The sequence below is a fragment of the Schistocerca piceifrons genome, chromosome 8 (genome assembly GCF_021461385.2).
Source record: "Schistocerca piceifrons isolate TAMUIC-IGC-003096 chromosome 8, iqSchPice1.1, whole genome shotgun sequence".
Lineage (NCBI taxonomy): Eukaryota > Metazoa > Arthropoda > Insecta > Orthoptera > Acrididae > Schistocerca > Schistocerca piceifrons.
In genome coordinates, this window is record NC_060145.1 from 390,894,869 (window position 1) to 390,921,998 (window position 27,130).

The 27,130-nt window shown below is 43.5% G+C and overlaps 1 protein-coding gene across 1 annotated transcript in view; it reads left to right on the top strand.

Annotated features, from left to right (window-relative positions):
* Positions 1-21,405, top strand: part of LOC124711794 (probable G-protein coupled receptor No9) — an 82,514-nt gene extending 61,109 nt beyond the window's left edge. Inside the window, exons 2-6 of the mRNA XM_047242015.1 lie at positions 1,778-1,973; positions 9,059-9,297; positions 14,687-15,022; positions 17,070-17,299; positions 18,811-21,405. Coding sequence (XP_047097971.1) covers positions 1,801-1,973; positions 9,059-9,297; positions 14,687-15,022; positions 17,070-17,299; positions 18,811-19,620 — 1,788 coding nt within the window. The 5' untranslated portion in view covers positions 1,778-1,800 and the 3' untranslated portion in view covers positions 19,621-21,405. The remainder of the gene's footprint in view (positions 1-1,777; positions 1,974-9,058; positions 9,298-14,686; positions 15,023-17,069; positions 17,300-18,810) is intronic.
* Positions 21,406-27,130: the final 5,725 nt, after the last annotated feature.

Below are 27,130 nucleotides of genomic sequence, written 5' to 3' on the forward strand. Positions count from 1 at the left end.
TGAGTTGTATACAAAATGTGAGAAAGTCACACTTTAGAGCCACCAATAGCTGCTTTATGAACCGGTTTCGATCGTCTGAACACCTTCAGACATCATAAAATTATTCAAAATAGCCTTTTTCCACATGTTGTATCTGTGGTGGCCCTGTCTTCACAAAGTACATTGATTATTATGTAGTATAATTATTATAATGTGAGAACGCTTCACCGCCAAAACTGATAAATTATGAAAGCAAAAAAATGGTTATTTTAATTTTTCAAATGGCAGCCAGCGTGACACTAAATTCGTGGCTTTAGTGGACACTGTTGCAGTTGTATGAAAGTTCCAGTGATGTTATAATGCAGTGGGAGAATAATTTACATCATTTGTTCGTTGGAGACAATGCGATAGCAATGAGGATTTAGACCAAGGAATCATCTTAAAATAACCTGTCTAGAATGGATTTTGACATTGTCAAATTGTAGCGCGCGACCTGTTTTCGTAAGTACTTTATTTACTATTGTCCTGTTGGCACGGGATGGACTAGTGACATTACGCCACTTCATTTAGCTGTCTAAATAAAAATATTTACGTTGAGCCACCTCTGAAATTAAGTGAATCGCCACAGTTGAACTAGTTTACCCTGTGACAGAAGGATAATTTTTTAAATAGGAATCTCACATCCCTCTGACAGTCTCGGCGCCGGCCGGAGTGGCCGTGCGGTTCTAGGCGCTGCAGTCTGGAGCCGAGCGACCGCTACGGTCGCAGGTTCGAATCCTGCCTCGGGCATGGATGTGTGTCATGTCCTTAGGTTAGTTAGGTTTAATTAGTTCTAAGTTCTAGGCGACTGATGACCTCAGAAGGTAAGTCGCATAGTTCTCAGAGCCAACAGTCTCGGCATCCGTTCATAGGATCGGTGTGCTGTAGGGGTATCAAAGCCAGAAAATTGATAACAATAAAATTAGGCAACACAAGAACTGATTTAACCATTCCAATTAAGCCCCCCCCCCCCCTAAATGTACCTTTACAGGCATAAAATTTACCAGTTTCGACTCTTATGACCTGTATCTTGGTAGAAAAGTAGCACGTCGAACAATCACTTAATGTCTTTGATGGTGACTTGACATCAACTCAAGTCAAGCGTTGAGTTCATGCCGATGTCAAGAGGCCAACACAGTCGCTGAGTGTGTGACACGCTACTTTACTGACAAGAAATTGGTTCTGATGATGGCTCATAACAGTCTAAACCTGCAAAGTGCTGCTATGTCCATCCAGCACGATCAATCTTGGCCTTGTCTCCCCATCGGCCATGTTCTACCCCTTCCTTTTCCCTACGTTTTTTTCTGATCTTTTATGCCGTTTATTCCCCATTTTCTTCTGTCTTCTTCCCCTGGTATTGTCCCCATTGTGTCGTGATTATGGCATGGTGCCGGGATCGAGAAGGGTCGGCGGCGTTGCTGAAGCCCCATCACGCGTACCGTTTCTGGGACGCCCCTTTTCCTGTTCTTCACTCTTCCTGCTGCCCCGACGTTCCTTTTACCTCTTCGTTCGCCCGTTTTTCTCTTTGTCTTGACTGGACTGTGCTGTCTGTGTTGTTCCTTCCTTGGTTGCCGCCACCTTAGATCATGGGACCGACGAGCTCTGTGTTTGGTCCACTCTTCCAACCAACCAACCATCCAACGCGATCAAGACCATTGTAAATTAAGTGTTAAGACCGTCTAGTTTTGGGAGTGACGACGGCACCTCAACATCAGGGTACCCGAAGCGAGACTGACCGGTGATGGTGTCGGTGTTGCAGAGTCCAGTGAAGGCCCTCGGCGAATGGCGTCAGGGGCGGCTGTGGCGGCGACTGCGACGGCGACGGACGCGGGGGCGGCGCTGCTGGTGGCGTGCGACGTGGCGCTGCTCTTCCTGTTGGTGGCGGGGCTCTTGGCCAACGCTACCGTGCTGCTCGTCTTCTACCGGCGGCCCGGCCTACGCACCCTGTCCAACAGGTGAGCCCAGCCCACAGCCGGCCCACTCTGCTCAGTTTCATTTCGCTTACGTCAGCCTTCCACAACGGCGCTCGCCTATAAATAAGCGGTCAATTGAGAGCTGAGCAACTGAGCAGGTCCAGGCTCTCGAAGTTTCCCATACGTTTGCTGCGCAACCTCCCAATAAATTGGTTCACAATCGCTTTTCGAGAAGGTAGGGAGACAGCGGAGAAATTTTAATCTACTAAAAGCTTTACTGACAGAATTTCCTCCGGGGATGAGGATACCAAAGCTTCTACGAGGGCACTTTCTTAACCAGAGTCCGATCGGTCGCAAAATTAAAACGACAGTAAAAATCCGATGACGCTTTGCGCATATGGGTTGCACAGTATCTTTAGTATGCCCTCGATCACGTAAGGTTGCATTTTTCAGCAGTTTCCAGTTCTGGACAGATAGTGAACACGTAAAGATGCCTAGAACAATGTGAAGCGGGTGCTGTCATTCGATTTCTTCATTTCACGCCGAGGGTTTTTGCCTGACTTCCATGCGGCTCGAAAACGTAACCGTCACGCGTTAGAGACGACTGTGGCAATGGTGCAGGAACTTCGAAGCAGGACGTACAGACGTTGATGATGCAGGCGGTCAGGGAATGAGGCGAGCGTCAACCAATGATCTTGTTCAGCGAGCTGATTAGGCGGTTAGAGAAAATCTCCTACGAAGGGCAACTCAGGACAAGTAAAGTGGACTGTTGTCCTCAAGCATTGTTGTTCATGACAGTGGTGGGCCGACACTGCAGCTGCAAGAAAGACGCTCCTGTACTGTGTTCTATGGAAAGTGTCTGGTCACCCAGCAACAGCTCGGACTTGGCGCCCTCCGATTTTTATCTTTTTGCTCACATGAAACGCTAGCTATGAGGACAGCATTTTGGCACAGACAACGAGCTTCAGATCAGCATCGAGTATTGGCTGAAAGTGCAGTCGGTCTTGGGAAGTTGGTACCACTCTACGACATATGTCTTTAAGTCGGGGAAACGACTACGTACAAAAGTAGTTGGAAAGTGTAGCTAAATGTCGCAAATAAAACGTTTTTCTTTTCACTGTGATTTCTATTTCGTAATCTTGAAAAAGAAAAAAAGACCCTCTTATCAAACTCGTGTTACACTGCCAACGCCCCCACCACAGTGATTTTTACATCTGCGTCAAGTTTTATCCTTACGTTCCATCTGTGGACGTGACTGTATTCAATACACATTCTTCTTGTTTCGCCAAATTATACGATACATTTCGTATCCGGTGGTCCCAATATCAGGCGCAAACTGAATAATACATTATTTACGTCTGCTGTTGAGCGACTGATGCGAAATGTACGCCCCAAAATATATTTTGGGATGTAGCTTTCGCATCACCTCGCTCAAGAGCAGACGTAAATAGCGTATTGTACTATATGCACCTGATAATGGATCCATAGGGTCTGGAATGCATCGTATAACATAAATTTTTATTTAATTGAGGGTGTTATACTCCTGTGTTAGACCTGCAAAGTTGTTGGTCGGTTTACGCACCACATGCAAGGTGACGCAGCTGAGGCAAACTTTCTGAAATATATCGAGAATGATTTAGTGTAAGTAGCATTCAAAATGAAACGAACCAGAGGCTTTAAAAGCGATGAAGGGATCGTAATGCCATTGCCTACGGAAGAATGCATGATTAGTGTAAGAGCGCTGCGACCCCAAACACGCCTCTAGGGGGACATGGGCGCACACGCACGCGACAGAGCGAACACGTGCAATCGTCGACCGTCCACTGCACTCAGTACTGCTGAAAACAGAGAAAAGGAAGCTTCAAAAGAAGAGCAATGGGACGTTTTGTGTTTCCTGACAGTGGAAGGAGTAGCAGGGAACCGAAATTCATTAAAGAGTGGCACAAGTGTACAGAGAGTACTGCTAGTCCATTGCAAGGGTCATCACACATGAGATTCAAGAAAGGACTGACGTCGTTAGCCGATGACTCACGATCTGGAAGGCCACACCGCATTACAGACACCATTGCCCCGTATATGGATGCCCTCATTATTGAAAACCGGCGAGTTACAGTGGCAGACGTTGACCCAGAGGTCGGATTGACCGTCGTAGTTGCAACGGACATGCTGTTCCCTCCGTACACTTGTGCCTGTCTTCAGTGGATTTCCATTCCCCGCATTCTTTTAGCTGTAAAGGAACGCGCTGCATCCCTTTGCTCTTCTGCTGATGCCCCTGTTTCTGCGTTTTCGGCTCTAATGAGGGCAGCGGACGGTCGACAGTGCAAGAGTTGGCTCTCCTCATGTAGTGTCAGGCGAGTTTGGGGCTTTGCCCCTCTAAAGGGGCAACACCTTCTACCGTAGGCAATGTCAGTACCATCTCTCCAGCGGTTTTCATTTTACAGCTTCAGGCTCGTTATTTTTCAGTGTATTTTATAAATCGCGGAGTGAGTTTCGCTAAATTATAACAATGTGGTTAATTTTCTGACATATTCTATTTTTTTTTTTTTTTTACTTTTATAGCGGCCAAATCATGACAGTCTTTTAACTGAACTATATCCGTTTTTTCGGTGACACTTAAAACACTCTTCGAACTAAAACGACATACCTCATGTGGAACTTGATCAAATAGCAACAAAGTGACGACACTGCAAACCACTGACCCGACGACCGTGGTCTACACAGTGGATAACTTCCAACCGTTACACAATGAACAAACGATCGAATGGTAGACTAGACTACATTTGGGCAATATACGAGGGATATTCGGAAAGTAAGTTCCGATCGGTCAAGAAATGGAAACCACTGTGAAAATCTAATAAAGCTTTGCACATATGTGTTAGACATTGTCTCTAGTATGCCTGTCGGTTGCATCACTTCGCTCTTTTCAGTTCTGAGCGCATGGTGAACACATCAAGATGTATAGAAAATAGTGTCTCCCTCCAAGTATGAGGTCCTGGTGAGAGATTTCGCCTGATGTTATGCAGCCAACATTACAGAAGTGTCATACGGTTCCTGCTTCGTGACAATTCTCGGTCGCTACCTGCAGGGGCAATGAAAATGCTCCTGCAGCGTTTTCGATGGGAAGTGTCTGATCACCAGCGCTACAGCCCGTAATTGGCTCCTTCTGTGTTTCAAATCTCTGCTCACATTAACTACTGGCTATGAAGACAACATTTTCGCACAGACAACGAGCTATAGATGAGTGTAGAGAATTAGTGGGAAGCATAGGCGGCTGCCTTCTATGATGAGGGCATTGGAAAGTTGGTACAATGCTACGACAAATGTCTGAGTCAGAGTGGTGACTATGTAGAGCAGTGGCTGGAAGCTATAGCTAGCTGAGTCAAATAAAATATTTCTGATTTTCAAAGTGGTTTCCATTTCTCGATCAATCGGAACTTACTTTCTGAATAGCCCTAGTATCTGGTGTGTAAAATGACAGACCAATGCCTCGAAGGTTAAATCCATGGTAAGCCTCTGCACGCACTTTGTGATGACATTGTATCTGTAGTGACTAGGACTCGCATTCCTCGTGTTTCTTCAGTGGCCCGTTACTTGATCGGGAACCCGTAGTTAATACTATTACTCTCGTTTCGTAACTAATTTATGATATATGTCATTACTGTATTTAATATCGCTAAGCTGTGTAACGAAATTTCTACAGTACCAAGTCCCACGACAGACACAAGACAAGTTTACCATTTCGCAAAAAAAGTATAGAGTTCAGTTAAAGTTAAGGATTGCCACCAGTAACCGAACACTACCTCAATTTTGCAAAGGTATGTTTTTGTAGAACGGTTCTAAATTTTTAGTAGTTTAACGTTCCTCAGTAACTAAGAGTAATTATTGAAGAAATAGGTAACCAGTTCTACAAAAGAAATTTTATTTCTTGACCGGTTTCAGACACTTAGTGTCCTCCTTCAGAAGGTTAGAATTATCGCATTATTAGTTAGTCAAAATTATCAGGCATACGCAGCATATTACCGTAGTCGCAACTGTAGTTGGCATAAAACAAATATGGTACAGAGAAACCAAACAACTGTAGACATCATGCCAGGACTGCTAACGACCCGTAGTGAGATTTAAAACTTAAAAGAAGACTGTATCACACTAGTTGACCTGATATTTGAATTGTGATTGTCAAGTACGTCTCTAACAAACTCGAAGTCGACGGTAGATTAATGTGTAATCTTACTTCTTTATTCCGTCAAGTAAGGATGCAGCAAGTCACTGTCGCCGTATTAGGAATGTGCATACTCTGGTACCACTGATTGCTTCGGTATAAAATTGTGCGCCTACGAAATGTCAATATTAAACATTTACGAAAAATTTTGGAAATAGATAACGCCTCTTACCTTTATTCCCGTAGTATACGTTCATTATAAATATGACCATACATCGACAAGATCACAAGTTTGTGTTGTGCTTATAAGTTTTTATAGGTAATAAAACTTTACACAATGGAAATATTCAGGCGGAGAACGCCGAAGGTCTTCTCTGCGATCAGTGGCGAAGATCTGAACACACATTGTAAGGTTTCTTGGTACGTTCTTGACGTCAGAGGGAATACCCAACAAATTAGAACGTGAATTCCTTTAAATTAAGTACATCTGCGCTGAGTTTTTCCATAACAGAACCAGTATGCTAAGCAGGGCAGTGTCCAAGCCACAGTTTTACGGACTGGGGAATTTTCGTACCGCGAAATACGGAGTGTTTGACATCGTCAACAATACTTTGCAGATGGCTGACGTAATTCGATGTGATGACCGTCGCAAACCCAAATAACACAGCACTTCCTGAAGAATTAGTTTGATTCACGAGATGATTGTATTGCACCAATGGTAGAATTAATTGAGAGAATATTACATTTCAGTATTGTAGTACTTAACGTAGTACAGCAGCGCAGTAACGGGGACGAAAAATGCTACGTTCCGAACGTTTATTGTGAAATCATCTTCGGAACATAGAACTAGTTAATTTTTGCCACCATCATCTGTGACTTTACGGTTTAAGCCCTAAGGCTTTTTCCTTCAAGCTTACTAGTGCTGAATGCCCATTTCTAACTCACTGTTTCCCACAAAGCGCCACATGGATCGCTTTTTTTTTTTAAGTTGTCATTCTTTCGACTAGTTTGTGGCTGCTATCTATTTTTCATCTAAAATCTTTTTTCACATTATAGTCTTGGTATACGACTATTTTCCTTTCTACTACTCTTTCCAGGGCCATGTTAACCGCGACTGGACGCGGTACCAGATGTCCCATTAATCTGCCCCTTCTTCCATTAAGTGTCTTCTGCATATTTCTATCCCTCCCTATTGTTTTACTCACTTTCATTTCGTATTTTATCTGTCCACTCATTCTTTTCTTAGATAGCACCACATTCCAGATCTGGGTTTCCGATGTCTACTTAACACTTCAACATTATACTCCAGATATGTGCTTCACGAAATTCTTCATATCCATACGAATATATGATACCAAAAGAGCTCTCTTATTGAAGAGATATTTAATCACCTGTAGTAATCTGATTCCAATATCCGGCCATCCTTTGTAGTCTTGCTTCCAGATAGCTAGGTTAAATCTTTCACTTGAACTTCGGTATCTATCGCCATTTTGATGTTACGCAAGTTGTTATTCTCGTTTCTACCACTCTTCATCGCAATATGCACTAAATTTGGATTATGTATATATTTATACTCCCGCAAATCGATGTAAAGTGCGTGGTAGAGGGTACTTCCCATTGTACCATTTATTAGTCCATTCACGCAGGAAGAATGATTTGTTAAACGCCTCTGTATGCACTGTAATTAGCCGCATCTTCTTTGTAAAATTCTCGGGTGTCATCCGGGATGAATTCGCCAACAGACTCGTTGCATCTTCAGGTGATTTCTGATCAGCGCTGTCCTGCTCGGATCGGCGTTCTACATAAGTTTGGTACTACTCCCTCCGTCACTCCAGAGTGATGGAAAGGGTAACGGCGAACGTATATAGGACGTCGACCCGAGCAGAGCAGCACTGATAAGAAACCACCTGAAGATGGCATCGAGTCTGTTGGCGAAGTATCGTGGAGAATTTACATAACGGGAGCGGGCGCCCTACGGTCCTGTAAGTTTGAAATATGCCACGAAATCATAAGGTGGCAGTCTTGCCTCCGCAGTTTCTAGGGAAGCGATATGTAGAAGATGGGGATATGTTCCTAGAGTCATCACTTCATGCTGGTTCTTTGAAACTTTGTAAGCAGGTTCTTGCAGAGTATTCGACGTCTGTCTTCAAGTGTCTGCCAGTTCAGGCTCATTAGCACGTCCTCGACACTCCTTCACGCGTCAAATAAATCTGTGACCATTTGTGTTGTCATTGTTTGTATTCGTTCAGTATTCTAATATATAAGAAACTATCAGCCTCGATTGCGGTAACGAAACCAACCTGTACCTACGTTTCAGCCCAAATAATTGAGCCTTCTTCAGAAGATATTCCTGAATCTGTAATTTGTCTAAGAAGGCACGGTCTAGAAATAAAACTAAAACGGCCTGAACAGGTGTAGTCACATTTTAAAAATGCGGTAGATAAGTACTAAGTCAACACTAAGACTTCGTTGATGGTGGTAGTTTGTCCTAGTCAGTGGGAAACCTCTCGATAAGCCATAACGTTTCTCGGTACGTTCTTGACGTCAGAGGGAATACCCGACAATCTTTAGGTTAATCGTATCTGAGCGCCACGATCTTCTATAATACATTAATCAGGGCAGTGTCCAAACGATAATTTTCCAGACAGTGGGTTTTCGTACCACGAAACACGTGAAGATTGCGAAAGACGCTCCCTTTGTTAACCAGACGTCATAGATGGCTGGCGTAATTAGAGTTTTTATCCATCATAAAGCAGATAGTTCCCACGAGTTACTTTTGTAAACAATGTCGTTATTACACCGACTGAATTTTCCACGTATCCTAATGCACCGAAGTCTTCCACATGTCTCACCCAGCGTCCTGGGCCTGTGCGACATCTTAACCCCTACAAATTGTTGTATCCAGTACCCGACCGACCGGCACGAAGTTGTACGGCGAGTGACGCCTGTGCTCTGCGGCGATGCGCAGGTTCGTGCTGAATCTGGTGGCGACGAACCTGTCGGCGTGCTGCGTGTTCCTGCCGCTGGCGGCCGCGGACTCCGTGCTGTCCCGGCCGCTGTCCGCGCTCTGTTCCGCCGGCCGAGCCGCCGCCGCCGCCACCTGCGCAGCCTCAATCCTTGGAGTACTGCTCATCGCGCTCGACCAGTACTGCGCAGTCGTCGACCCGCTGCACTACCACTCGCGCATCAACAAGCTGCGCTCCGCAGGTAAGCCACTCCCATCACTATCCGAGCTGGGGTGACCAACCGTCCCGTATTTCCCGAGATCTGCCGTATTACAGCAATATATATAAAATCTTTGGGTTAATAGGCCGCGTCATGTTTCTTCTAAAATGATCGACGTTGCGACCCCTCTGATGGGATCTTCTTCAGGATCCCTTGGTGTCCACTACTGCTAGACCAATCAGTGTTCTAGCAGTAGTGGACACCAAAGGATCCTGAAGAAGATCCCAGCAGAGGAGTCGAAACAATGATCATTTTAGAAGAAACATGACGCGGCCTGATAACCCAGAAGATTTTAACTTCAATGACAACGGCCACGAAAGCCTGCAGACTTGAAATTTTTTTTTAATCCTCCCGCATCTCTCGTTGACCACATGTTTCTCCCGTATCTCTCTTCAGTGATCAGTGTTATTAATGTCGCAAAGTGGCTCTGTGCACTATGGGACTTCACATCTGTGGGCATCAGTCCCCTAGAACTTAGAACTACTTAAACCTAACTAACCTAAGGACATCACACACAACCATGCCCGAGGTAGGATTCGAACCTGCAAGCGTAGCGGTCACGCGGTTCCAGACTGTAGCGCCTAGAACCGCACGGCCACACCGGCCGGCAATGTCGCAAAGTACAGGCTGACACACGGGAGACAGACGGTTTTGAACTGCGTAGTACTGAGGGCGCGGTGGTGGGAGGTGGTCGTGGTGGGGATAGTTCTGATCCACACAAGACGCCATTTCATTTACTCAGTCACTATGGAGCAGTGGGACTTGCAACGTCGAGTGTTTGGCAGTTTTATGAAAAGTGGTGAGTCTATTGTTGCTACGCAGCTATTGTTTCGTGCGCGGTTTAATGTCGGTCGACATGGAGCTATTCCGAGCCGTAACATAATCCTCAGCTGGGTGGAAGGAAAACTTCAGGTCAACTGGAAACCTACTGGATAACAAGCATCCTGGCCCAAGACACAGAGTAAGGACACCAGAAAATGTTGAAAGGGTAAGGCAAGCGGCAGTCAGAAGCCCAGGACGGTCAGCTAGACGTCATGCTAGTTAGTTACGAATCAATCGTGAATCGGTTACACGAATTTTGCATAAAGAATTAAAATTCCATCCCTACAAAATGCTCATTGTCCAACAACTGATTTTGCTGCAAGAGAAGACTTCGCTTACAGAAAAGTGATTTTGGGATCGAATAAAAATGAAATTTTATTGATGACCGATGAAGCCCATTTTCATTTAAACGGGACCGTGAATAAGCAAAACCTACGTTACTGGGCTCTAGAGCATCCACACCTTATCCACCAGCGTCCTCTCAGAAAAAGTAAGTCTGGTGTGCTCTTGCCTCTGTTGGCATAATTGGACCTTGTTTTTTTGAAGATAACGGGGCCTCAGTTACTGTTAATTCGGTTCGTTACATTCGTGTGCTTGAAACATTCCTGAAACCAGAGCTAAGAAGACGACGAATCCCTTTAAAACGCGTTTGGTTCCAGCAGGATGGGGCAACATCGCACACAGCGAACACTTCAATGTCAGTTCTTCGACGAATGTTTCCTGGCCGGATTATCTCACGTTTTGGCAATGTTCCTTGGCCACCCAGGTCTCCCAACTTGTCAGTATGTGACTTTTTCCTGTGGGGGTACCTTAAGAACTGTGTCTATAACCACAAACCACGAAATTTGGACGAGTTGAAGAATGTAATCATTCAAGAAATTGCTGCCATCCCTGCAGAGATTTTAGTCCATGTGATGGAGGATTTTGAGAAGAGACTTGAGTCCTGTATTCGAAATGACGGACATCACCTTGACGACATTATTTTCACAAATAACTTTGTTAACTAAAATGGCAAATAATGAGCTTTGATTTTGTGTAAATAACATGCATTAATTTTAAAGTTGGCTGAGTATTATTTCATTAAAAACCGTCTCTCTCTCGTGTGTCACCCTGTACTATGGATACTTCAAACACCCTGATCGACAGATATCGAACAGTTGTCAATAATAATCGATACTACTCTCGATGTATAGACCAATTTATGGTCGCCTTCTACTGAGGGAGGGGCAGGAGGTGGGCGGGCCAGTGATGGGGTAGTGACGGTAGCAATGTCGATCAGTACTGGTAATCCACGGAAGCGCCCGCCTCGTACCGATCAGCAGCTATGGCATAACTAACACACCCAAGTGATAAGGGCTCGCGAAAGCTGATTATAGAGACGTTAGTGTTTAAGCCTGCTCCTTACATTATTTACCAATTGACCCGCACAACACAACATTTCGCCACGCTTTGAAAGGGCCAGTACTGATAGATCGCATTAATTGGCAGCAATCGAGAACAGAGAAAATTCAACCCGAAATGTTCAGATTTGTGTAGCATTCTTTCCGTAATGTACGTGCTATACTGTTCGGCATTCATTTGTTTCTAAAGTGAATCAATTCTCATCACGTGCTCTCGCAGTGGAATGACGATCTAGAGACTCCCAAGATTATAGAAAATTGAATACTTAACGCGCGTACTTGAAAAAGTGGGAAGGGCAATATTCTTGGTGAAGGCCCACGACCTTCAACATTTACCGAGCTTACCATGTGCTATGCAAGCGTGACTTCAGCACTGCTGAGTCTTATTAGGCACTTAAGTACTCTAAAAACCTCCTCTCGGTTTGTGGAGATATAATGACATAGTGTAAGACATAACAGAGTAAAGGTAAGCAGTTGGTATGTTCAATTACCCTTCTGGAACTGCGCGTTTTACTAACCAGATGGAACGCGGAAGACGACGTATGCTACTGCAAGTCCTTTCGCGTACTCTGTGTCGATTCATATATTCCATCAGGTCAATTTACCTTAGCTCTGTTGACAGTTTTTGTTGCTTTCATATGCCGAGACCCTTATTTCAGTACGTCAGTTTGGTGTTCGTGTAATAACTGAAGCGAAGAACTGCAGTGTGATTTTGCTCCCTCACTTAAGTATCGGAATCACAATAAGAAATATGGTAACATGCTCCGAATTATCTTCAACAGAATGGGTGTAGATTAGGAACTGGATTCCTCGTTAGAGAGGGGATGGGTTGGGTCACTTTCCCGACCCTAACCTCACCTGCAAGTCACACATGAAAAATAAAACAGTAGTACAGCAGATACAAGAATATGACGGCAAACATCTGGTGTCTGATATAAAGGAAGATCTTGAACTCCCTAAAGATGCGTTTAGAAGGCTGAAACTGACAAAAAATAACAAGGCAGTGAAGGACTTTGTGATGTCGCTGTTCGGGGCTGCTCTTCTGTCCACGTAATTTACCCTGGAAGGAACACAAATCAAGGATTTACTGAATGATTAATTTGGGTCTGGGAAATGACGATGAGGAACCTCAGGCTGCAGAAAAAGAAAATGTGCATGCTGAACTGCCACCAGGTGAAGGTGACAGTGAAGGTGCTGAATGTGTGCTACTGCTTAAGATCCCTCATTCTTTGATGCTGTAATTTATGGCTGCAATTATGTCACCTTATTTGTCATTTCATTGTAGCCATTTTTGTTACTGTTTTTGTTTAATAAAAAGCGCGCGTCATAAAAAAACATCAGCATAGCAAAGCTTTTTCTATGCGACTCTAATGCTCAAACAAACATAATCCACGGTGTCGTTGACGCCACTGTACTCTGACAGGCAATTCACAATCGATCAAGCAGCTGTTTTGACGAAAGCGTTTCACCATCGAGAGACGCATGAAGCTCCGAGTGGTGACTCATCCAGCCTACCGCCATGAACAGAAGATCGCAATTTTAAATCCACCGATTATAATGACAGTCTTTCAGAAGAAACGGAAAATTTATTTTGCCGTCCTCTCCTAATTTGAGTATTTCACTTCTAACGATCTCGCCGTCAATGCACGTTAAATCGCAGTCCTCATTATTTACTTTAAGGGAGGTTACTACAGTCGTGAGTTACTGTGTGACATAAATCGCACAATTTTTGTATAAGATTTTATACATTCATCTTACAGCGTTTGCACGCGTGTACACATTACTGTAGTGGTTGTTAGATTAGATTAGTTTTTCGTTCCATAGATCTGTGTTGAGGAGATCCTCGTGGATGTGGAACATGTCAATTTTTTTAAGCTGAAATAATAATAACAGTATGAATATATACAATACATCATTTGTTTCTATTAAAACATTCGTCAATGGAGTAGAAAGAATTGGCCACTAGTGAGTCTTTCAGGCTCCTTTTAAACTGACACTTATTTGTAACTAAATTTTTTTTGTTTGCTGGCAAATTATTGAAGATGAGTGTTCCTGAGTAGTGGACTCCTTTCTGAACTAAAGTAAGTGCTTTTAAGTCCTTGTGCAGATCATTTTTGTTCCTGGTATTGTATGTATGAACTGAGCTGTTTGTTGGAAAAAGAGATATATTGTTTAGGACAAATTTCATTAAGGAGTAAATATACTGAGAGGCAGTAGTTAGTATACCCAGTTCTTTGAAGAGGTTTCAACAGGACGTCCGTGAATTTACTCCACAAATAATACGTATTACACGCATTTGGACTCTGAAAACTTTTGACTTGAAGAGCTACCCCAAAATATACCATACGACATTATGGAAAGAAAGTAGGCAAAGTATGCAAGCTTTTTCGTTTTTATGTCGCCTATGTCTGCTAACACTCGAATTGCAAATACAGATTTGTTAAGGCGTTTCTGCAGTTCTGTGGTGTGCTCCTCCCAGCTGAATTTATTATCAAGTTGTAATCCCAGGAATTTAAGACTGTCAACCTCTTCTATCGGCTCTTCTTCATACTTTATGCGTTTGCTGGGTGGAAACCTCTTACAGGTTCTGAATTGCGTATAGTGAATCTTTTCGAAGTTTAATGCTATTAACCTCTCGCCTTTGGCCAGTAACAGATCGTTCCAGCCGTAGCTACTTGTTACTTTATAGTGATCTTGCTTGAGATAAATTACAACTACTATGAAACACTTTGAAAGAAATAAGCAGTCTCGAGGATGACGGACTTCCACAGTACTGCTTACCTACCGCTGCCGGCCGGAGTGGCCGTGCGGTTCTGGGCGCTACAGTCTGAAACCGAGCGACCGCTACGGTCGCAGGTTCGAATCCTGCCTCGGGTATGGATGTGTGTGATGTTCTTAGGTTAGCTAGGTTTAATTAGTTCTACGTTCTAGGTGACTGATGACCTCAGAAGTCCCATAATGCTCAGAGCCATTTGAATCATTTTTGAACCATCCCTGCCGCTTCCAGCGTTGTCTCTGCACATCACCGTCCCTCTACCGACCTTTTCCAGCAAAGTCTGGTGTCAATTTGTCGTTGATAAGGACGGAACGCTCGCCTCCGCCCTTCCCTTGCCAGTAGTCAGTGTAACACGTATTTTTATGACCGGCAGCCATGATGCTGACGGCGTGGAGTGTGGCGCTGGTGTTCGGCGCCCTGGCGGGCATCGTCCCGGTGGAGGACTCCTCCGGCTCCAGTCTGTGGCAGGCGTGCTTGTACCGGCATGCGCGTTCCGCTCCCAGCACCAACACCACCGCCGACAACACCACCAGCACCATCAGTGTGGAGGAGCCACAGCTGGAGCGGGCCGATTACTCTCTCTACAGGGAGACCTTCGCCGCCTGCTACGCCATCTTCATATTCGCCATCCCGTTTGCTGGTATCGCGTGGATCTACCTGTGCATCTACTCTGCGGCACACCACAACAGCAAGCGGACACGGCTCACTGGTGAGTGACTCACTTCTCAATGAGCCGGCCACCAGTGGCCGTGCGGTTCTAGGCGCTTCAGTCTGGAACCGCGTGGCCGCTACGGTCGCAGGTTCGAATCCTGCCTCGGGCATGGATGTGTGTGATGTCCTTAGGTTAGTTAGGTTTAAGTAGTTCTAAGTCTAGGGGACTGATGACTTCAGATGTTAAGTCCCATAGTGCACAATCTCTTTCTTTCCCTTTTGGTCTCCAGGGACCTTATCAATTCAGATCAGCTTTCTTTACGCTTTACCAATATAATTTGTTATATGTATTATATGGGTACGGTGTCCGTTCATTTGGACGTGTACGCCTGAAAGAACAGACACAATTGTGACGATATGCAGATACAATTTAGATTAAATAAATTTCCAATTTTCGTCAAGTAAATACAGGATGATTCCGCTGCCCGTACCGATCCTTTTGACAAGCATAAATTTGTCTCCTTCGTAAGGAAAATGGACTGAAAAATTATTTTTTCGAAACCATGGGAAAACGGTAATACCTTTACTTCTGCAACTGGTTGGCTGTTATTTTCCAATTCTATCAGATTTCTACCTGCGACGTTACTACAGCGCAACCATGTTCAAAATTTTAAAACCTCGTACACCTTTAACTGCCAGTCGTCCAAACATTACTGTGTGCTTGATGGGTCCATCTGAGGCGGTACTTCCGTGAGTCCTTCACTTTGGACACCTTCAAGGTCGACCACATTTGAATTCAGAAGCCCTAACGTTACCAGTTGAAAATGAAGGAGCAGTGCTTATGAACAGTCATCAACTTTGAATATCCATTGGCGATAAACTGGTGGCCTGATATTTCAGTTTACTGTCACTTTCCTTCAAATAAAACGAAAATAAATAATTCTTCTTCACTTTTGTGAATAACTGTTGTGGCTTTTTCTAATAAACTCTTATTAACCAATGTTATTGTTGTGGTCTTCAGTCCTGAGACTGGTTTGATGCAGCTCTCCATGCTACTCTATCCTGTGCAAGCTTCATCTCCCAGTACCTACTGTAGCCTACATCCTTCTAAATCTGCTTAGTGTATTCATCTCTTGGTCTCCCTCTACGATTTTTACCCTCCACGCTACCCTCCAATACTAAATTGGTGATCCCTTGATGCCTCAGAACGTGTCCTACCAATTGGTCCCTTCTTCTAGTCAAGTTGTGCCACAAACTCCTCTTCTCCCCAACTCTATTCAGTACCTCCTCATTAGTTATGTGATCTACCCATCTAATCTTCAGCATTCTTCTGTAGCACCACATTTCGAAAGCTTCTATTCTCTTCTTGTTCAAACTATTTATCGTCCATGTTTCACTTCCATGCATGGCTACACTCCAAATACTTTCAGAAACGCCTTCCTGACACTTAAATCTATACTCGATGTTAACAAATTTCTCTTCTTCAGAAACGCTTTCCTTGCCGTTGCCAGTCGACATTTTACGTCTCTCTACTTCGACCATCATTAGTTATTTTGCTCCCCAAATAGCAAAATTCATTTCCTAATCTAATTCCTGCAGCATCACCTGATTTAGTTCGACAACATTCCATTGTCCTCATTTGCTTTTGTTGATGTTCATCTTATATCCTCCTTTCAAGACACTGTCCATTCCGTTCAACTGCTCTTCCAAGTCCTTTGCTCTCTCTGACAGAATTACAATGTCATCGGCGAACCTCGAAGTTTTTATTTCTTCTCCATGGATTTTAATGCCTACTTCGAGCTTGTCTTTTGTTTCCTTTATAGCTTGCTCAATATACAGATTGAATAACATCGGGGATAGGCTACAACCCTGTCTCACTCCCTTCCCAACCACTGCTTCCCTTTCATGTCCCTCGACTCTTATAACTGCCATCTGGTTTCTGTACCAGGGGATGGAAATTGCTTACAGATGTTCATTAAGAGTGTCGGCTTTGTCACAGCCTTTTTCGAAACCGCATTGCTTGTATAAGGAAGGGACAGGCAGCAGGCGTTTGGTGGCGCAGAGCAGCAGCGACTAACAGAGCCCCCGTATGTCGGTGTGCGCAGGTTCTGGTCCAGTGGCAGCCAGCTCGCAGCTGACGTCACAAGTGAGCACAGCGGACGCGTCGGTCGACGCACAGATGGCGGACTGCCAACCGCTGGCGTCGGTGGCGGAGGAGGCATCGTCCGGCGACCTGCAGCCGCCGCAGCTGCAACAGCAGCCGCAGCCCACCACCATCACCTTCTCCGTGTCCGCTGCGCCCGCCTCGGAGGACAACACGGCCCTCCTGCAACAAGTGAGTCTTCCATTAGCCATTAGGAGACGTGATCGTGAAGTTAAATTATCACCTCAAAAACAGACATGCCTCCTTGCTGTGGTGCGGGGAGCTCGATGTGTACTAGGACTCCAAACGCGTGCCTGCAAGGAATTTAAAAAAAAATAGTTACGTAACTTTATTTATTCAAGCTGATATTAAATTTCTGAGTATCACTCTTTGGAATAATTATCGATGCATCGCAAACTAAGGGTGAAGTATACTGGTGTGCAAAACCTAAGGATCAAAGTGACTTTCATATGATACGACGTCCGCCCCCGGTAGCTGAGTGGTCGCCAGCACGGTAGCTCAGCGTGTTCGGTCAGAGGGTTAGCAGCCATGTATGGAAGTGAAACATGGACGATAAATAGTTTGAACAAGAAGAGAACAGAAGCTTTCGAAATGTGTTGTTACAGAAGAATGCTGAAGATTAGATGGGTAGATCACATAACTAATGAGGAGGTATTGAATAGAATTGGGAAGAAGAGGAGTTTGTGAGTTTGTGGCACAACTTGAGTCGAAGAAGGGACCGGTTGGTAGGACATGTTCTTAGGCATCAAGGGATCACCAATTTAGTATTGGAGGGCAGCTGGAGGGTAAAAATCGTAGAGGGAGACCAAGAGAGGAATACATTAAGCAGATTCAGAAGGATGTAGGCTGCAGTGGGTACTGGGAGATGATGCAGCTTGCACAGGATAGAGTGGCATGGAGGGCTGCATCAAACCAGTCTCAGGACTGAAGACCACAATAACATGAACGGCGTACTCCATGACCGAATTAATGAGATTCAAAACAGTAGGAAAGGCAGCATCAGTCGTAAGTGAGATATCATTGCACTGAAAATAGCTATATAGCAGTTGAAATCAATCTACAATAAACAGATCAAACATATAAGAGTGATGCTGCTCTTGAATAGTACATCGGGCAGAAGCTACTTTCGTCCTTGAGTTTTAAACGTCAGTGTAGTTACAGGCGTTCTTAATCGCTATATTCGTTTTTGAGTATCCTGTATATCTATACTTAGTGTGTGTGTGTATATATAGTTAAGGCTCACCGGCCACTTGACCATCTTCTTCTGTGCGAATGCACAAACAGTACCCGAACTCTTACGGGAATCAGCAACGCGCCGCGAGTAAAGAGTATAATGGGCGGGGGGCACTACGAATGTAGTGCGGGACAATACGTTGAGAATGTGGGTTTCGCGGAAGGCGTGCCAGAGATAAATCCCTGCAGTCGCGCTATCCTGTGTGTCCTCGGTGGCTCAGATGGATAGAGCGTCTGCCATGTAAGCAGGAGATACCAGGTTCGAGTCCCGGTCGGGGCACACATTTTCATCTGTCCCCGTTGACGTATGTCAACGCCTGTAAGCAGCTAAGGGTGTTCATTTCATTTTATTCTGTATATAATTACGCAATCGCAAGTGACCTGACTGATGCGTATACCCAACATTGTGACCTGTGAAGCTGACAGCAGCTGCCTCTTTGAATTCGCAGGTGACAGTGACGGTGACGCCGCCGAGCTCCCCGCAGAAGGGCGGCGGCCCTCCCACCTGCCAGTCGTCGCCCGCGCCTTCGACGCCGCTCTCGCGCGCTGCCAGCGTCCGCAGCACGTCGAGCAGCATCGTGACGTCACTGAAGCACCGCATCTCGAACGCGAGCGTGTTCCGCTACCGCGAGGAGACGCGGGCCGCGCGCGTCTCGGCGCTCGTCGTGGTGATGGCGCTCTTCTGCTGGTTCCCCTACGTGGCGGCGCTGCTGCTGCACTCGGGGCTGCTGGTGGCGCTGCCCGCCGGCGGCGTGCCGCACTACGTGGACGCGCTCAGCCTCACCATGCTGGCCGCGGGCACGGTCGCTTCGCCATTTCTTTTCGCCCTCCGGTCGCGCCGCGTCCAGCGCGAGGTCCGCCGTATCTTCGGGCTGCCGAGGCCGTCCGAGGCGGGGTCCGGTACCGCCACGTGCCGTCGGAAGGCGCCCACGTTGAGGCGTCCGCCGTCTGTGCAGGTCCACCACCCCCAGCAGACGCATCTCACTGCAAACTACAGCCACGTGTCGCTGGACGTAATGGCCTCCCTGGCGGAAGGCGAGACTGACTCTCTGTCCAAAGACAGTTCCTCGTCGGTACTGCAGTCGTTGCTCAGCAAAACTAAATGGGGCTACAAGCAGCCCAAGTGCCGGACTATGCTGTGCGACTTCGTGCCAGTTCCCGATGCGGCCCTCAGCGTGGACACTTGTCGCAGTTCCTTCTCCAGTGGTGCTAGTACGCAGTACACGTCTTCCACCGTGGACACTGGAATAGATGACTGAGATCGCCAATTTCAGTGGTGTCGTTCGACTGTGTGATCGTAACGACTGTTCGAAAAGACACTGTACAGTGCCGCATTGTGTATTTGGCGTTTTCTGTATCCGTAGCCTGGAGTGCGAGTAAAACTGATACTGTCAATGCACAATTGTGTACTATATTCCACTAAGTATTCAAACCGTCAAAAAATAACTAACACGTCTGTGTTTTTTGCTGTGTTAGAAATTTTGTAGAGCATTTACAATTAGGAACTTCAGTAAGGATGCTCTGGAGGCTGATGTGTAACAAGTGTACTGTTTAGGGGAAAGAAGCTGAAGCACAGTCTCAGCTGAAAATGGCTGCATACTGATTGCAGACTCTTCCATCGAGAGAATGATACACTAGACTAAAATCAATGCTAGAGCATCACAAGTTAATTGTGACATACCTCGGACAAAGTCGTTGTAGTAGTAGTAGTGCTGTAAATAGAGCATATTCGAACAGTTAAGATATGTATAGTGCAGCATGTCAGTATTCCTTACAATTAAGTTCCTGAAAGTGCTTAACTTTCTCAGAAGAATGATGAAGAGGTTGCTGAGGGTACTGCCAGCATATAACAAAATTTGCAGGGTCTTGTGATAGTAAGAAATTCCATTACTGTGAGTTCATTAAGGAAGAAAATTTATTGTGGAGACTGCTATAGGCAGCCAACATTTCAGATTTTCTAAAATTTCAGTATTCCACAGCTTGGTAGTGAAACTTCAAGTCAACAACTACATTGCTGAATATGAGAGAGAGAGAGAGAGAGAGAGAGAGAGAGAATGATAGTGATATTAGAGCACTTTCACATTTATGTAGATGGAATATGCTCTCTACATTGGTACAGCAGTATGTGATGATACGGTTGACCAGTGCTTATTTATATGAGCTCAAATTCTACTCACTGTAACTAACAGTCTTACCATGTGACAGGTACAAAGCTTGGCTGGGAATTAGTTATTTCTCACTGAGCATTTAAGTTACAATATCATTACTAAGTAATGTTACCCTTGCTGCAATGTAGCAGTACAGACTCATGCCACTGCCTATTGTTATTACTACAGCTAACCAACATGGGGAATTTGAAACACATTGTGCATGCTCCAATGTTCTGAAAAAATCAATGAAAATAAATATTATCCTAACAGATGGTCAGTTACTGTTGCTTGTAATTAACAGATGTTGGTAGATATTATTGTCAGAAATACTGGCATAATAAATTATTGAGTTAATATTAAGATTTATATCCTCAGCCTGTTTCAGCAAGGTCAGTCAAGCTAGTCAGAATATTAGTTTCTTTCAGACATCAAAAATTAGGCAATGATCAGAAGCTGATTACATCAAAAGAATACTGCTGTACCTTCTGAAACGTCTAGAAAATTATGTAGCAACTTATAAACTGTGTGTTCACATCCCTGCTATAGTGGGCTGTTTCTAAGTACAAATGATGTAAACAAAAAGTGACAACTTTAGAGGAACAGCATTCTTTCAAGCCAAATGTTTTGCCTGTCAAATTGTAAAATGCTATCAGCATAGTGATATTATATATAAGTTTTGAAAAGACTGATTTAAAGTAATATTAAACTGTTGTTTTAATTTTTATAAAAAACACAATTCATCAAGAATTGCAGAAATAAATTTTTATTTTAAATGTTAGATATTTGATGGAGATTGTGCAGCTCAAAACTCACAAATTACACTTTTCTAAATTCAAAATATGTTTTGTATTAAACACATTTCAAATTAGAGGCAATTAATCTTGAATTATGCAAAACTTCGGCTGTGTTTTTATTAATTGCTTTGGCTAAAAATAAAACAATCTTCCTATTGCTAAATACTCGTCAATTCATTTGAAATTCCTCATCCTGTTAAAATTTAATGCTGACACCAGCTGGTTCACTAAGTAAGAATAGTTTTTCTTAGAAAAGTTTAATGAGTTACAGTATTTTGTTGTTAGTTCAAAGCAGGCTTTATCTTGCAGTCTTGTCATTTCTTTTTTTATGACGGTTTTTCTCTCTATCTTTGCCTGTATTCTATAGTTTCTTCATCTGTTTACCTGCAGCAAATTTATTTCTCCAATGAATAAACTGAACAGTAACAGAAGATGTGTCATAGTAAACAGAATGCAATGTGAAACTTGTCTAAAAATAACGTCACCCGTACATCATTTTAACAATAGTTTTCAGCCATTAGTTGAAAGTGAGAATTTAATAGCAACGGCAAAAAGTCTCATAGCTGCAGTATCATTGTAAAATGGCTTCCACTCTTACAGCAAATGGACAATTCTCATTCTTGATAAATAACTGTGTGGTGATGCAAATAATAGTAGGCAAATGGTGGTAGGTAGACAACAGTGATTCAATGTAACTGGGGAAGCAGCAGCTTTAATAAGTATCAGCTTTTCTGTTTTTATATCTACATTTGCATCAGTGATGAATCTCTTGCATGAAAACTAAAAACACAACGAGTAGATTGACCACAAACACAGAGTTCACATTCTATAGTAAAATAAAGCTTCGTGGAGTCTGGGGGAAAGATTAAACTGTCGCGTCAATATAAACATACCTCTGGAACTCCATCTTGTCTGAAAATGACAAAACATCTTATATATATTGAGCTGTTTAATATCAGTGTGTGAAGTGCTTAGTTTGCTAACATCTTCAACATAAAAAATCTCCTTTATTGTTTTTTTATACAGAACTGGTACAGAGTTTCATGTTAATTATCAAGTGCAATACTTCAAGTAACATAAAATATTTCGTGTCATGCATGGGTGAAGTGCTACAACAAAATTACACTACAAATAGTTTCATGCCAGTGTTCATTGGATTACATATTAAAAAGGTGACCTCAACAGCAACCAATAACACCAGTACAGGGTCATTCACTGTGAGATCATGAGATCTCTCATGAAAACATTTAATTTTATTTACCAGGAAAGATGTATAAAATATGTCCCAATCAGGATAAAGTCTCAGTTGAAAGATAAAGTTCATGTTTGAGAAACATAGCAACCAGTCACTTTTTTTATGAGTTTTACTTCTGTCAGTAGCTGCATTTTAATCATACCCCCTGGGAGCATCCCTTGCAAGTGTGAACGCCAGTACATCCAGCAAACACAGTGCTGCTTCTTGCAACCCTGCGTGGGACATATTAAATGTGTACATCTGGAGCATTAAGTTAAACCAGCATTGGTAGCACTCAGCATCAACAGAACGTACATTACAATTTGAGAAAACAAACATATCGTGCCAAGCTTGTCGACTGTGGGAGAGCATCATAAGTGGTCAGTTGAGATAAGGCTCCAGCACAAGTACGTCGACAGGATGGGGGCAGCCTGCTAAGTTCAGAATGGAACTCTCCACCAGCAGATATACACCAAGAAGGTAGACAGCTGTTGATGCTTCGTAGTTCTGGACAAGACTGAATGCACAGAGAGTTGAACAGTTGTCTGTGCTCCCCACCAAACCCTGCATCTGGGGCTCATATTGTTAGCCAATACAGATCATAATAATTCTTATAAAGTCTAGTTTTTTGTTGAAACGTGCACTTTTTTAAAATGTTACAATACCTATTAACATTAAGATGCCAAAAGAAGGATAAAATAGAATGTAAGTGAGGTTTATTGCAGCATTCTACGGTAGTATGAGTCGCTTACAGGATATCGTATTTTGAAAAGTTCCCACATCGACACTTGTATAATACCTGTGCTAGAACACACTAAAGAAGAACACACATGCGTACGCTAGTTATCTAACCAGTAACGGGACAATTGACCAACACAGGTTGTGTTCAAAATGACCTCTGGCAAAATCAATATACGCTTCCAGTCTAGTATGGAATGACTGCTGCAGAAATGTTAGCATTTCAGCAGAGATGTCCGAGCAGGCTGCAGTAAACGTAATTGAATATCATGGGGTGTAGTTGGTAGCTCCTTGCAGAAACTCTTTCAACTTTTCCAACAACAAAAAGTCTACAAGCGTCAAATATGGGGAACGGACCAACGAAGGTACAGGTCCTTTGCGTCCAATCCAATTATCTGGAAACAACTCTTGAAACAATGCCATAGTACTTCGTGTACCATGGGCTGCACAGCGATGATGTTGGTACTGCAGACTACTCTCTTAGTCTGTATGCGTGGAAAATAGTCTGTTAGGAGGCTGCAATACCTGTGCATGTTGAGTGTTCTGTCTATGAAAAATGGGTGTATGAGCTGATGGTTCATTCTCCCACACCACATATTTACACTTCATGTGCGCTGACGTTCCACCTGTGTTAGTGGTAAGTTCCTATGGGACCAAACTGCTGATGTCATCGGTCCCTAGTCTTACACACTTCTTAATCTAACTTACGCTAAGGACAACACACACACCCATGCCCGAGGGAGGACTCGGCAAGGTGCCTCAGACTGCGCATCTACCCCACGCGGCTGACATACTACCTGATGAGGCCAATGGAGGTTGTCAACAGACCAATAGTGCATGGTTATGCTGTTTACCAGGCCATGGTTGGTAAATGTGGTTTCATCGCTAAACAAGATAAAGGATGCATCTGGAATATACAGATTTAATGCCAATGTACAGTAGTTAATGCGATTCTCATAATCGTTTCTATGCAGTTCTTGATGGAGGGAGATGTGATAGGGATGGAGCCTATGTCAATGGAAAATGCGTAGAACACTTGCCTGACACATGCTAGTTCCTCATACGATTGTGAAACAGCTAACGTCCGGATCAACTGCAACAGCAGCAAGAACATTACTTTCCCCCCCTCTTCTGTCGTTATTTGTGTCCTTCTGTTACCTTGTCTAGGTGTTACAATACCATTTTTCACGTACCTGGTTCAAGAGGTTGATAAATAATTGCCGAGATAGTTGACGTCTGTTGGGATATCTTGCCGCATACACCACACAATAACGAACTGCATTCTTCCTACACTCTCCATACACTACGAGAATGTGGACTTTTTCTGCACTGATAAGTTCCATCGTCCACTCACGATCTATTGCTTGGACTGTTACACTCTTACTGATTGGCAAGTCACACTGCACTCAAGGAGCACGCAAGCACACTGTAACCAAACATAACTTCGTATATGGCAACTACGCAGGTTCAATGGCATAAACAAGTATCTGTGTGGAAATTTCAAAATGCTATATCTCGTAAACCATTCGCACTAAAATCCTACAACAAGCACCACTGACATTCTAATCTACCCTACTTTTAGTTTTTTTAAAGTCAGCAGGCATTGTTCCATTTAAAAAAGCGCAAGTTTGCACAAAAATGCGCTTTCTAAGTATTACTCGTATTACCATTCCGTGAAAACCACACATCAATAGGATTCCCATTCCCGTAGTATTTGCAGTGCAAAGTTTACCACCTCATATATTTCCGAAATGAAACAAAAGGGTGAAAAATTCAGTTGGAAGCACATACGTCAGAGGCTTTTTTTTTTTTTTTTTTTTTTTTTTTTTTAGAGAGAGAACGGAAGCTAGAGCCACAGTTACTGATCCAGACTTGCTTTCAGTGTTTCAAACCTCATACGTTCTGAAATACTTAGACTTTAAATCAGGCGCCGCCAAACAACAGCCCACGACGTCTACTCATCCGACCCACCGACGGTACTTGGATTTACTCAATGTGGGACGCGAGTCGCTGTGATACAGTCTAAATTTAAATATTATCTGTAGAATACCAAGTGATTTTCACACGTGCGGAAACCACCTGGCTCTTGTGTGCCTTAAATTTACCATGTTCAACGATCAGGACCCGTTGTAAGATATGGAAATTTCGAACTCTCCTTTCATACACTGCATCACACATCACATGGCATTCTGCGATAAAGACATACATTCCTTGTGTACTGAAACCAGTCGTTTCTGCTGTGAACTTCATTCGTGGATATGGCGCTCAGTCACCGTCAGTCCAAGGCTTTTCTTGAAGAGAGTGATTCTGAATTCTGTTACTTGCCTTATCATACAACAGTGAGGTGGCTCAGCAGCGGTGAAGTTCTGTTCCAGTTTTAAAAGCTCCGAAACAAAAAGTTCTCACTGAAAAACACAGAGCTGATCCACAGTTGTCGGATCCTAGTTGGCAGACAAAAGTTGTAATTTTTGGCCGACATGACATCCCACACGAATGAGCTGAAGTTTAAAATTCAGGGTAAGGATAACCTCGTCTATATCTCTACAGAATCATCAAAAGAGGTCAGACGACGCTGTCATTATCTTAAGCGTAACCGTAAGGAGAAACTTATTCTCATTGTCACTAGTTTAAAGAGGTCAATCTTCGAAAAAGTCAACCTTGATTTTCCGTAAGAAGTTATTCGTGACTTGAAGAAGCGTCTTTTGGAGAGTGACATTCTTTTGTTCCAGAATTCGCTTGAGTGTAGCCTCGGTGATGTGGTAATTGTATTACAGTTGAAGCTCATTGATTTGGAAGCAAATGTCTTGTTGAAAGAGAAACACAGAGAAAGAAAGCTTGTTGAGTTTCCGAAACTAAAGAAATTTGCGATGGTATATAGCACCAGTGTTTGGGACAACTGATGTCTGTGAGCAAACGTTTTCGAAAATGAGGTATGTTAAGTCAGCACATCGAATGAGACTGACAGATGAATATATGAAAGCAGTTATCTCGACTGGATACGGCAACACCAAACTAATCATTAATGATGTCTTGGAAGCCAAACGTCAGTTTCACAAATCACACTAACGTTCTTTTGCTGCTTAGTTTGTGAGATTTCGATATGTGCATGCAAGATCTAATGGAACTACCGTGGAAGAGGAGTTTATTGTTTAACGTCCCGCCGACAACGAGGTCATTAGAGACGGATGTAACTCTCTTTTTGCTAACGTCACCTTCTCTAATAACCTTTTTAGCAAATAAATACAGCGTGAGTCAGGAGGAAAGGTACTTGCTTTGAGACGCGGTTGTATTAGTGATTCTTAACAAAAAACTTCAGAGTGACATACGCCCTATTGCGAATGGTTTCCGAGATAGAACACGTTTAATATCACTTTTGTACGTTTTTCTTTAATAACTCGAAAAGCGCACACTCCAACGAAAACGTGTCTCGGTACACAATTAAACTAAATTAAATTTGCTACAGAAAAGGTCCTATTTATATTTTGATTAGGACTAACAGTTTGCGCGGAGAGAGAATATTGAATCATCTGGCGCGATGCGCATGCGCTGTAACTTAAGTACTTTTTGTAGGCCAGTTTGAGGTAGTTTTCCGACTTGATAGACCACAATCATCTCGTATCAAAATTTTAGTCTCACCTTCCTCTATATTACTGTGGTACGTTGTAAACAATGACAATGAATAATGTAGAAAATAAAGAGAAACGTACATTAAAAGTGTTTTATCTCGGAAACCACCCGGAATAGGGCATATGTGCACATCAAGTTTTCTGTTCAGAATCAGTAATGCTATCACCCGTCAAAACACGTATGCTTCCTCCTGACTCACCCTGTATATTGGTTGCGTGCCACTCAC